Source organism: Ammodytes marinus, assembly GCF_949987685.1.
Source record: "Ammodytes marinus genome assembly, chromosome: 12".
NCBI lineage: Eukaryota > Metazoa > Chordata > Actinopteri > Uranoscopiformes > Ammodytidae > Ammodytes > Ammodytes marinus.
In genome coordinates this window covers 13,712,706-13,724,924 of record NC_137216.1, presented here as the reverse complement: position 1 = coordinate 13,724,924, position 12,219 = coordinate 13,712,706, and the positions used below count along the sequence as shown (strand labels likewise).

Below are 12,219 nucleotides of genomic sequence, written 5' to 3'. Positions count from 1 at the left end.
CTCATCCTTTGTTATCAAACAATCTATGCTGCAGTCAGTCTCACTGCATGAATATTCACAACATAGGCCTATAGATTTGGATGTATCCTTTACGTAGCCATGAAACTGCTAAGATATATGCATGCACCATGCTATAGCAAATAATTTCCGTCAAACATCAGATATAAACAGTGGGAAACAGTGGCCTTACAATGGTCCTCAAAATCTTGTGGACAGTGGGAACCAGTCTTAAAAGTTGTTATTGTTTGGTGAACGCTGAATAGAAAAAGGACTGACTATTTGCAGAATGTTTATGTCGTATTTCAGGAAGTGTGTTTATTGTGTTGATAAACAATGATTCATAAAATGTGCACATGTAAACAGAGTTTGGCTGTTAATCGCTCCACAGAGAGATATTGGCCATCGTGGATGGTGGGAAAGTATAACCAACCTTAACAGGGGAGCTCCTGACGGCTACGGGCAGCTCTCTGATCGCACTGCCCGGGGGAGAAGCGCATATCCCGGCTGCGTACCCCTGCAGCGAGCCCCCGGGCAGGGACTGCCTGCCTCCCGCCCCCACGCCTCCTCCGCTCCCTCGCTGGGGCCGCTGCTTGATACCGTCAAGGAGGCGAACCAGGAGGATATTAGCGGGCAGGTCGTCCACCCCGCAGTCCACCAGGATGCGGCATTCCGGGCAGCGGAGTTCGTTCCGGGAGCTGACTATGTTTTCCAGGCAGCGGCGGCAGAAGGTGTGCTGGCACGGCAGCACCTTGGCCGTAGTGTCCAGGCGCTCCAGGCACACAGAGCACTCCAGCAGATCCAGCAGCGACGAAGACTCGTCCATGTCGGCGGAAAGGGTGAGCATCTGGGCTTCAGTGTCCGTGGGGACGCCGCGGCGACTTGTACCGTAGAAATGAACCGGGGGCACAGAACATTCTGGCACGAGTGGGAAGCAGCCAACGGACGCCCCACGACGGAGTCTCCGTGCGCCGAGCAGTTTCCCTCTGTGTTGTTGTGACTGTTCTCCGCTCTTCTGGTCCTCGCGCTGTCTCCCGCAACGTGTTTCCGTTTGTCGCTTTCTCGCTCTCTGCTGCGAGTCTCCCCCTCTCTCCAGCAGCTGTGCAGAAAGCGGTGAGGTCACGCTCTCATCATCATCATCATCCGCGCGCCGATCAGAATTGCGGCGCGCGCTCACGCGCCAGAGACGGATTGATACAGACTGTGAGAAAGAGAAAGGATGCGAGAGAGAGATAGACCCTCCAACCAGTAGAGACAGCTCGCTCTACAGCCTGACAGTGAACAGGTGAACCAGACAGGTTTGTGTCACCTCACACAGTAGTCGAGTAGTAAAACGAAAGAAAAAAGGGGGGAGAGAAAGAACGAAACAAGAATGATGTCACTCCTGTCTCACACAAACTAGCTAATGAACAGTCATACAAAACACAACGTAGGCTACATACAGTAGGCTATTTTCAATGACAACATGAAGATGGAGTCACACAAGTTAGTCACCGACATAGGCTATTAAGCAGGGGCCTATAGGCTATGTCCCTATCTACGAAACAGATTCAAAACTGAGCTTGATTCATTTGTATTGATACACTATGGCCCTACGTGTACGCAAAACCAATCAAACTGTCTTAAACTGACTGGTAATCAATTTGATGTGGTATCTCACGTTAGGGCCGGCGTTAGCCAGGGGCCAGGGTGGGCCGTGCCCACCCAATCAAAAAATAAATAAATAAATAAAAAAAAATGTTAAGGTGGAAGTCCAGACCCACTATCGGACAAATTCAGACAATTAATTAATACTAAAGAATATACCATTACCATGCATTGCTTCTAAATGTATTATTGGGTGGGCAGGACAGCCTGCCTCCAAGTTACCCACCCGCTTATAGTGGTCACTGGTCAGCAGAGCCGGCCCGAGGCATAAGCAAAATGAGCGGTTGCTTAGGGTCCCGACTGCCAAGGGGGCCCCCCCAATTTTATTTTTTTTATTTCGTTTTTTTTTTAGTTTCTGTGTTTGATATCAACATCATATTATGTAAATGTAAATTATCATACAATAAAAGGAATACAATGTTTTGGTAGATAGTTAATAGCTTAATAATTGAATCAGTTCATCTGGGAGGTAATCCGAGGTTAACTGATCACGTCACGTTCAAGTCCATTGCATGCACAGTGTGTATTGAGTTTATTTAAAAATATTTGAAAATGGGGCTGCCCTCAGTTGCCCATGCACTGTGTATAGTCTGTAGCCTATTTCAGCCTCGTCTGTGGAAAAAAAGATAACTGGACAACAGAGTTCTTCTGCTTCCTTCCTCTCACTGCATTTAAATGAATTCATTATATTACAGAAAAATATGTCCCGTAAAAGAAAAAGAGCACCAAGCCCATCCCCGAGGACCCTGCATAATATTTTATTTCAAATTTATATTTCTAAGGAAAATCCATGTGTCTTTCTTCAATAGCTTCTAATTCATCCGACCCAGTGTCTCCAAATTATTTGTTCACACAAAATTCCTCAGATTTAGCCTCTTAATTTTCCTCCCAAAGTGCACCAGATTCATGCATTTCACTTTAAAAAGGTAAAAAAACATCTCCCGAGGCATACCCCCGGACCTCCCTAGCAGGGTTGTGACCTCGGCTGGCTACTATTTTCACCCAGCTGGACATCGGAGCCAATAGTGGAAAGACTACTGTATGTCTTATAGTGTGTATAGTATATAGCTCTGGACTACCACCATCCAGGTTGCCCAGTCCCAAAGCTTTCTCTTCAATCAGCTCAGGCTGCCTACAGTTAATACTGCAATTAAAAAAAAAGATACATTATGTTGTATATAATGTAAATGATATGTTATTCATAAACATTTTGGAAAAAAAACATGCAAGAATCAAATCTCCCACACAGCAACACTCAACGTTTATTTGCATATTGTGTTCTACACAATTCACAGTGCGCGCTCGCATCTTTGGCCTCTCTGCCCAGTGTGCCCACCTACAATTTCTACAGGCCCACCTTAATCTAACTGTCTAGAACCGGGCCTGCGTTGTGATATACAGAAGGTCTAGGCAATCCAACTGACAGACTTCACACTACACATCCTTTTCATTACCTCAGGTAAAATAGGTTTCTGGCGACGCCTGGTGGCCATCAGCTGATTGTCTATTTTCTTTTCTTTGTTTTTTGCCTCTCCTGGTTTGATTAATTGAAATATTGGAAAAGTTATCCAATTACTATACCCCCACCCCTCCCCCATCATATAAGCTATGAAGACTACGAGACATCCCATTTGGTGGCCATGTAAATATCAGTGAGGCAAATTAATAAAACAATCAGAATCTATTATAGCCAGCAACAACAATTAGTATTCTTGCATGCCTACATGAAAGGATTATATAGGATTAGTGTATACAATACAAAACAGAATATACCAGTATAGGTACATGGAAACGTGTGAGTTGAGTATTATTGGATAACTACTCAGGATTTTCATTGCATGTTGCACAAGCGGTGTACATCATGTGGTAATCCACCGATACAACATTAGCAGCCATAGACAATGTGATGAATGATGAAACGCCATATCAGACTATTTTCAATTAAGTGGCAGGTTGGTTAAGTTTCTATGATAAAGGTAAAAGGAGCTGGGCTTGCCTTGGGGATAAATACTGACAGGTGTGTGTGTGTGTGTGTGTGTGTGTGTGTGTGTGTGTGTGTGTGTGTGTGTGTGTGTGTGTGTGTGTGTGTGTGTGTGTGTGTGTGTAGTTTCTCAGCCGTGACTACAGGCTTGCTTTGCTCGTCCACCTGTTCAGACCTGCTTTGCTCTCACATTCAGCTCTGCAGGAACGAGTGAATATATATGTGTGTGTGTGTGTGTGTGTGTGTGTGTGTGTGTGTGTGTGTGTGTGTGTGTGTGTGTGTGTGTGTTTGTCCCTGTGTTTCTACAAGTGTGTATGTGTGACATAGTGACGCCTTCCTTGGTAAAGGGGTTGGCCCACTATTTACCACCCACGATGAAAAACACAGAGGGCGGACTGATATAGGCAAACCACTACAATAAGAAAGAGGGAGGGTGGGTGTGCGCTGTATGCAACCCACACCATTCACATTGATAAGTCACATGCTGAAAACGTTTTACTCATAACTGTAAGGAAGAACAACTCCAGTGAAATCAAGTGAAGGTCAAGTCTTTAGCTCCAATAATGTGGTAACTTGATGACTTCTATTTGCACTTTTGCAGCTCAGCCGAGAGAATCTCCCCTTGCATTTAATCTACAGAGACCTGACATTTCTTGCGGGTCTGTTTGTATCCCCATGGAGGCAGAACATTGGAGCGCCACAGTTATTCAGCCACATCAATACATGTGTGTTGTTGTTGCTGCTGTTGGTGTTGTCAAGCCCTGATTTGTGAATGTCTCACTAGCACAGCGGGCCATGTGCTGGCAACAAGCCCAAAGTCATGGTCTCTTTCTCTCTCTCTCTCTCTCTCTCTCTCTCTCTCTCTCTCTCTCTCTCTCTCTCCCTCTCTCTCTCTCTCTCTCTCTCTCTCTCTCTCTTTATCATACCCACTCATGTCTCATGCCCACTGTGTTTCATCTGCGTAATACAATTCTCCACAGCCAATGATTCAGAATTAGAGCGGGAGCTACAGGGAGAGGCGGACAAAAATGGTTATTGGATGAGAAATCCCCTCATTCTATTTCAGCAGCAATAGTTAGGGCTCCCTGCAGGATGCAGTGCCATCAATAACAGTCAATAGGTGGATGCTGCTTAAATAGCAGACGTGTCCATTTGCGATGACGACAAGCATTTTGGAGATAGAAGGGTTTAACAGCTCTTTAACAAATTCTTATACATCGTTTCGCATACATTGTATTGACATGATTGCTTCTCAACATGATACAATGTATTCCACTATTCTGCTTGAAATATATAATATTGCATTTGATCTCCCTCGAGGAGAGGGTCAGTGAATGGTGCCCAATTTGCTTAAGGCTTGGCAAGGTAAGTTAGACAGGCCTTTTATATGTTTCCAATGGGCTTTAATGCTCTATTGCAATGCAATATTTAGTATTATTGTTGAACTACACACAAACACACACACACACAAACACAAAAGCAGAATTGTTTGAAAAATACTGCAGTGTAATCATTTTGTAAATGAGTGCCGTCCTCTGGGAAATGCATCTGCTGATGAGCTAGGAAAATAAAGTTGACCTGACCTGCTGCATTCATATTCTATTTTTACTTACTATCTTTATTTTTAATACCTATAGGGCTCACCATAGTTTAATGTGCTCTTATACTCATCCTCATCTTTATCAATAATATTAATGATGATTGATTCAAATTTTTTCAATCACCTCTCTGCAAACAAGAGTTTTCCCACACACTGCTCTTGAGAAAGATTCGATCTAGTGTGTGTGTGTGTGTGTGTGTGTGTGTGTGTGTGTGTGTGTGTGTGTGCGTGTGTGTGTGTGTGTGTGCGCGTGCATGTGTGTTCATTCTCCTCCATGTACCTATACTACACACCTCTCCCCCATCGACCAATGTCCTTCGTTCATGCAAAAGTAGGTTAGCTGACACGGCAGTTACTATGGCAACCAGCTCTTTGCTTCCTTGTTGAAGAGTACTTAGAGAACGTGTGAGAAGTGGGTACCAATAGGGGGTACAAGGCCATATAGTCTACGGTATAGGTTCACTTGGACAACAGAGAAATGAAGAATGAAGTTTGTTTATATAATCATCATAATCCCAGGATTCAACTTTTCCGTGAAGGAGAAATCGGTAAATATTTAATATCAGGAAAAAGAAACATTTCATCTTTGAGAAGTGGAAATGTCTTTGACCATATTTTTCGACTACCCCCTTTCAGGAGTTGTGTGCCTCCGTAGGGCAGGCAGATAAAAAAGCACGAGGAAGTATGTTTTTAATGATGTCTCCGCAAATTGAAGTCACCCTAACTTCATTATATCATGCAGCAGCAAATTAGGCCTCCGCTGACTGACTGCTATCTCCTCTGAGTATAGGCTACGGTAGGCTACTTTGATGTGGTGCTGATGGGGGCCGGTCCGTGACTCCGTGAATCTTCAAAACTCTGATCTCAGAGTTTTCGAAGCATGTCCAGACTTTGTAGAGACTCAAACCATATTCCACCAGTGTTAGTGATTGCATTTATTCACGGGCCAAGTAATCACAACTACTTATTTGTTAAGCACAATTTAATAAAGGCAGAGCCCATGACAATGAATAAGTAAAACAGGATGGCAGTAGGCTACATATGAAGACGATGTTTCGGGAAAGCCAGATGTAACGTCTTCCCATATCGCACTATTTTTAATGTAAAAGGGTGAAAATAGTTAAAGCTATAGTGTGTAACTTATGTTGCCCCCATGAGAACAACACAGTTGGTGCATCTACATGAGGTAAAGGCCCGGACACACCGGCCCGATAATCGCCGTCGGAGAGTCTGAAGGGGGCGGGGACACGAATCTGTTTGGTGTGTGCCGTGAAATCGGTCGTCGTAGATGTCGTCGGGCTTCTTTTGAGCCGGCGGAGGGCTTGGTGGAGGGCTAGCGAATCAGTGAAGCCCAGAAGTGAGGCGGGTAGCACAAACAGCTAACAACAGCTAGCCATTGTTTTAACGTGTTTGTTTGTTTCGTTCAGCGAGTACTCACATGCATCAACCCTTGTTGACTGCTCGACACCATGCTCGACACTCTCTGCTAAAAATGGTGCTCTTTATGGTCCATAAATATAAATACGTATTTCTATCTATGTTTATGGTCTAGAGAGCTTTCCCATCATTTCCGGCTTCCGTATTTTTTTGGGCCGCAATACAGATTAGCTCCGCCTGCTGTTATGGAGACATTACGTCCCGCGCAAGCGCAGAGCGCACGGAAAGTCAGCAGTCGGCTCGGTGTGTGGCACTTTTTTGGCCGCGACGGGAAGACATCGGCAGTCTCCATTTTCGGGTAGTCGGACCGGTGTGTCCTGGCCTTAAGCCTTCATTGATCGTGTGCTGATTTAATTGATTTTTCTGTAAATCCAGGTTTTCTCTTAGCAGTAGAATCAACAACTGAAACATTTCTTGTAATCTCCGCCATACTGAGAAATACATAGAGATTTGTCGAGCAGAGAGGCTTAATCAACTGTGTCAACTCATTTGACATTCATGTATATGAAAAAATTATGCATTACAGCTTTAAGTGAATGTCTTATCAAATGTATCAAAAAAATCCATTATTTCATCACATCTGCTCTTGTTTAACCACTTCTTCTTCTTCTTTTTCTGCCCACATTATTCCCTCTTCTATATCTCAGCTTGACTCATTGCGCCGTCTCATATATTACATCTGTCACATTATCTGGTCTTGTGCTATCTCTTCGTACACCCCATTTCACCTCACGCACAGTCGGCTGCATGTGTTTTTGTGTTCCACCATCCATCATCATAAACACAGGTTTTGCCCCTAATATGTGTTTTTGTCCGGGGCCAGCCATCATTCTCTCAGCAGAAGTCTGCCTTTGATCCCCTCCTCATTCTCTCCTTTATCCTCTCTTCACATCTAATCTATCTATCCTGCACTCATCCTCCCTTTAAGTCAGGAAGCCCCTGGATCCACATCAAGGAGCCACGAAAAAGACGGAGAGAAAGAGAGGAGAGGATGAAGAGAGACAGGAAACGGACTGAGAGAGAGAGGGCTAGGGAAAGTGACATTGGAAAAGAGAGAGTGACAGAAAGACAGAGAGAGAGAGAGAGAGAGAGAGAGAGAGAGAGAGAGAGAGAGAGAGAGAGAGAGAGAGAAGGAATATGGAGATAAAGTGGAAATTGAAAAAATAGGGACAGCATGGGGGAAAGACTGAGGCGCAGTGTCAGAGTAAATAATTACAGGCCTCCCAGTGTTTTCAAAGCCCCTCTTTTATCTCACCCTTCCTGGGGCTGAGAAAGAGGAGAAGCGGCGGATGGAGGGAGGAGGAGGTGGAGCAGAGGAAGACTAGTCCGAGCTTTAAGTCCAAACACAGACAACAGGCACCAGCCATCCACATCACAAACACAGACACTCCAAACCTAATTGATAGCCACCGTTTCAAAGACACTTCATCATCTGAAGCAAGACGTGGTGTGTGTGTGTGTGTGTGTGTGTGTGTGTGTGTGTGTGTGTGTGTGTGTGTGTGTGTGTGTGTGTGTGTGGTGGGCTTCATGCACTTTAATGGTCATATTATTGTCAGCAGTGGTGAAATGCAACTTTTCTTCCGTCCACATTGAAATATTTAGCTTATTATTTACGAATGGTACGTGTCTGCCTCTGCGTGTATAGCCTAAGAAATATTGACAGTAGAACTAGGCCTAATTAATCGTGGTGCCAATAACATTGATAGAAATAGAAGTAGAGGTAGCCTAGTAGTAGTGTTGGCATACAGTATGTGTTATTATCATACACAATATAACAATACATTCATATAGCCTATTCACTAGGTTCAGTCAGTGACACAAAATGAATTAATTAACTAATAATTTAAGTTGGACTCCAGAAACTTGTGGCGAACATTATTCAATATAGTTCAACTTTAAGATAAAATTGAACATATGCAAGGGTGTACATTGAGTTATTTGTGCTCATCTTAGAAGTGGTTGACAGACATTCACTGAGGTGAGTTCAAAGTTTACCCACTTCCTCTTTGAGTGCTGGCCTGCCACTACAGGCCTGTGGACGCTAGATGGTGGAGTTGAGTCGTAGCCCGCAGCGTGTTAATTGTCCCCCGTGCGAGAGTGTATAGGCTAGCGGTAGTCTACCTGGGACACGTTTAATCCGTTCTTCATTCAGGGGCGGAGTAAACTTCTCACTCTCTCCCATCGAGGAGGAGCCTGCAAGGCACACCGACATGCACCCGGGTCTGGAGGCTGACACACAACTTTTGAGACGTGAGGAGTATAGGCCTAAAGAAAAAAAAAAGTTTAGACAGCCAGTCAGTTCAGTTCCCTTTGGCGATGCTGATCCGGAGATTGATCACGGATCTCAAGGACTGATCGGCCCGCAAGCAGAGCCCCGCCAGTGCAGCAGCAGCAGCAGCAGCAGCAGCGGAGGAGAAGCCCGCAAAGCACCGTGCCCTCCCTCCCTCTCTGAGCTCCAGGTAAGAGACGTCTCAGGAATGCAAGGACGGATTGCTGCAAGACTTCGGGGAAATTCCTGAGCAACACTTTATTCTGCCAAATAAACATGTGCTTTAAAAGTCATTTAACTTTTTACGAAAAGTTCTGTTGCAGGAAGTGTAGGCTATAGGACTGATGATGCACATGCACAAAGAAAAAGACAACTCTACCAAAGATGGCTATAGGCTAAAACATGTTTTGTGTTCAATTATGCAAAAGTACTTTCCTGCATTGAGATGACATCCTATTTATTATTTACTTGACAGGCTGAATCAGACTGGGTTAAAGTTTAGCCTTTAGGCTACAGGCTATATATTTGTTTGTTGGCCAAGTGCCTTGAGAAATGTATTTCCACCAATATCAATTTGTGTTAACATGTCATCTACAAAAAGTTTGAGCACAGTGTTTGTGTGCAGCAAGCATGATGTGCCTAAATACTTTCTGAAGTGTAGACTGCTAGGTGAAAGGCACTGTACGTGTTGGTGCAGAGGTTGTAGCCCAAGGTGGAAGAGCCAAATGAGATGATTTCTCACATCACTGGCTTCACAGTTTAGGCCTGAAATTGCTTCTTTTTTTTTTTTTACAAGGTTTTGACTGTTGAATCCCAAAACATGCTGATATCAAATCCCCCTGACTTGATTCTCTCGTGGAGATCAGTGTAAATGGAGTAAGAGAAACCACACAGTAGCAAAGTGGACTCATTTACAGATAATAAATCATTCTAATGCTGTTAATAAGCCATATGACTAATAGTAGGGTGTGTGGTGGTGGTGGTGTGTCTGGGAGTTTGCCTCTGATCACTGTATTTTTGGCTGGGTGTTTTAGAGAAAGTGTGCAAGCGTTTGTGTGACCTTCACTGCACACCTTTCTCTCTCTCTCTCTCTCTCTCTCTCTCTCTGTGCATAATTGTTTTCTTGGTGCCGCCTGACTGTCCCGGTGCCGCGGGCCCCCCGGGGGAAGTCCTGCCCGCAGACAGGCAGCTTGGCCCGGCTGGGGACATGCCGGGTCCTGCCGTAGCCTCTGAAGTCTGCTGGCTGGCTTTGAACTGTAGCTGCTGGAGGTGGAAATCAATCCGTCTCTATCCCCCCACACATACCCACCCACTCTCTCTCTCTCTCTCTCTCTCTCTCTCTGTCCCTCCTTTCTATCTCTCTATCTGTGAGTAGGCTATGTGTGTCTCTCTGTGTCTCTCTCAGCCCCCAGCATGGCGCGTCTCCTCCGCTGCCATTGAGTCTTTCATGTGCGCAGGTAGAAAGGCGGAGGAGACACACAGGGGAGGGAACGTAACTCATCTTCAAGAGGAGTTCTTATAGTTTTTTGAGGATTAAAGAGATGAAGGCCAAAGGAGAAAAAAAAGCCAACAAAGCCAGCGCCTGTAGCCATCATGATCATCCTATAGTACACACCGAAGTGAACAGATAATTTGTTTACTTGCTCTGTTGCCTAATGTTGCTCGGCACTAGAATTCACACAATGAGCCCATTTGTTTTGCAGTGATATCATGGAAAAGGAGAAAAGGGATCTTCTTGTGTTTTGTCTTGTGAAAGTTATTGTTCAGATTTATGTCACAGCTGATTCCAATCGGCACGGCCGTATCAATGTCATCATCATCCCCATCTAGTAGGGCTTGACAGAGCTCAGCTTAGAAAGGCCTGCTGTTGGCTATAGGGCTGAGTGATTCATGATGCTTTGCACATCTAAGGCGAAATTCCACTAAACATGTCGGGAAGAGTTTGCTTATGGAAGTTAAGTGATTTCCGCTCATTAGGTTACCGCATTTAATCTATGCAACAGTTTGCCAGAAACCAAACGTTTCAGTGTCATCCCCTCAGGCACATTGGCTTTTATCTATTTTTAGTTTTTTTTTCATACATCTGGAAAAAGTACAGAAATACATCACACCGATACCTTTTCCTGTTGTTTTAGAATAGCCTGACTCATTTCAGACTAAACTTGAAAGTTGTACTTGTGAAGCAAAAAAATAAAATAAACAGTAGCTCACAAAATGCCATAGAGACAGTTTAATGGAACACAAGATAGTGTTGTGCTTACCGTAGGTAGACAGATTAATTGAGACCATAGAGTATTAATAATGTATTCAAACTTGAGTTCATTTAAGTGGGTGCTGAGATTACTAACAGCACTGGAAAAGAAGTGTTGATGTATGTGAATTTATAAGGCTGGGATTTTAACGCTGACAGCTGAGCAAATAGATAATTCACGGATGAAATACCCGACTATAAATTAGAAAATGATATGAATTAGAAAATGATGCTCATGGATCTGAATGTGCACTATTCTATGCTAATCAAACCAATGCACAGCGCTTTTAGAAGAGGAATCAAAAGGCTTCTTCTGACAATATACCCAACCTTATTGTGGTTTTAAATACTGGCCTTAACAACTATCTCTCTTTGGGCTGCGTCACTAATCATTGCCACAAAACTAATGTAATGCAGTTGATCTTCAGGACTCCTAGAAGGGCCTTACAGGAGGTATCTGCAATGCATTATATTTTAATTAACATGCAATACTCTGAGCAAAGCAACAAAAAAGGAGAAAAGAATAAAGTTTTCTCATCCTAGGTTTCACGCACCAATATAAGTTCCCCAGTGCAGAAAGATCAACAAACTTAAACTAAATCAGTTGGAGTATAATCAAATAGCTTAAACCTCTCTCCATAAAGCAAGTTTAATCAAATTGGGGTTTGTGGTCTAATTTGTGTGTATGGTACTTAGGAGTATGTGGGAAGCTTTTTCAGTCAGTCGTGAATTACTTCTTCTATGCGCAGCAGTATTACATTGAAGGAAAAACAGAAATAGGTCTTGAAAATCACATTGGATGAAATACTCAACAATCTTTCAGCATGTGCCTTAAGGTGAAACTTTAAAAAACAGCTTATTGTGCGTTGGCCGGTGCTTTAAAGGCACAAGTCGTGCTCAGCGTGGCAGGTTTGATCCCTCTGGCTTGGCTGTGTGTTGAGACAGAGAATTGGCAGGTGAGAAGCTGGTGAGGGATAATGTTGTTAGTCGGGGGCACCTGTGCACTACGCAACGCCCAGTTGTTGCTCAGGGCGGCA

General features: G+C 44.0%; 2 protein-coding genes across 3 annotated transcripts in view; one reads left to right on the top strand and one right to left on the bottom strand.

Moving 5' to 3' along the window:
• The window catches only part of LOC307258346 (E3 ubiquitin-protein ligase SH3RF3-like), a gene marked incomplete at its 3' end in the record, with an annotated part of 92,282 nt that extends 91,386 nt beyond the window's left edge, over positions 1–896 (bottom strand). The window contains exon 1 of the mRNA XM_080037858.1: positions 431–896. Within this exon, the coding sequence (XP_079893984.1) occupies positions 431–844 (414 nt within the window). The 5' untranslated portion in view covers positions 845–896. The remainder of the gene's footprint in view (positions 1–430) is intronic.
• Positions 897–8,897: 8,001 nt separating this feature from the next.
• The window catches only part of edar (ectodysplasin A receptor), a 34,964-nt gene continuing 31,642 nt past the window's right edge, over positions 8,898–12,219 (top strand). For both annotated transcript variants that reach the window (XR_013845139.1, XM_080038381.1), the window contains exon 1: positions 8,898–9,121. The gene's annotated coding sequence lies outside the window, so the exon portion shown is untranslated. The remainder of the gene's footprint in view (positions 9,122–12,219) is intronic.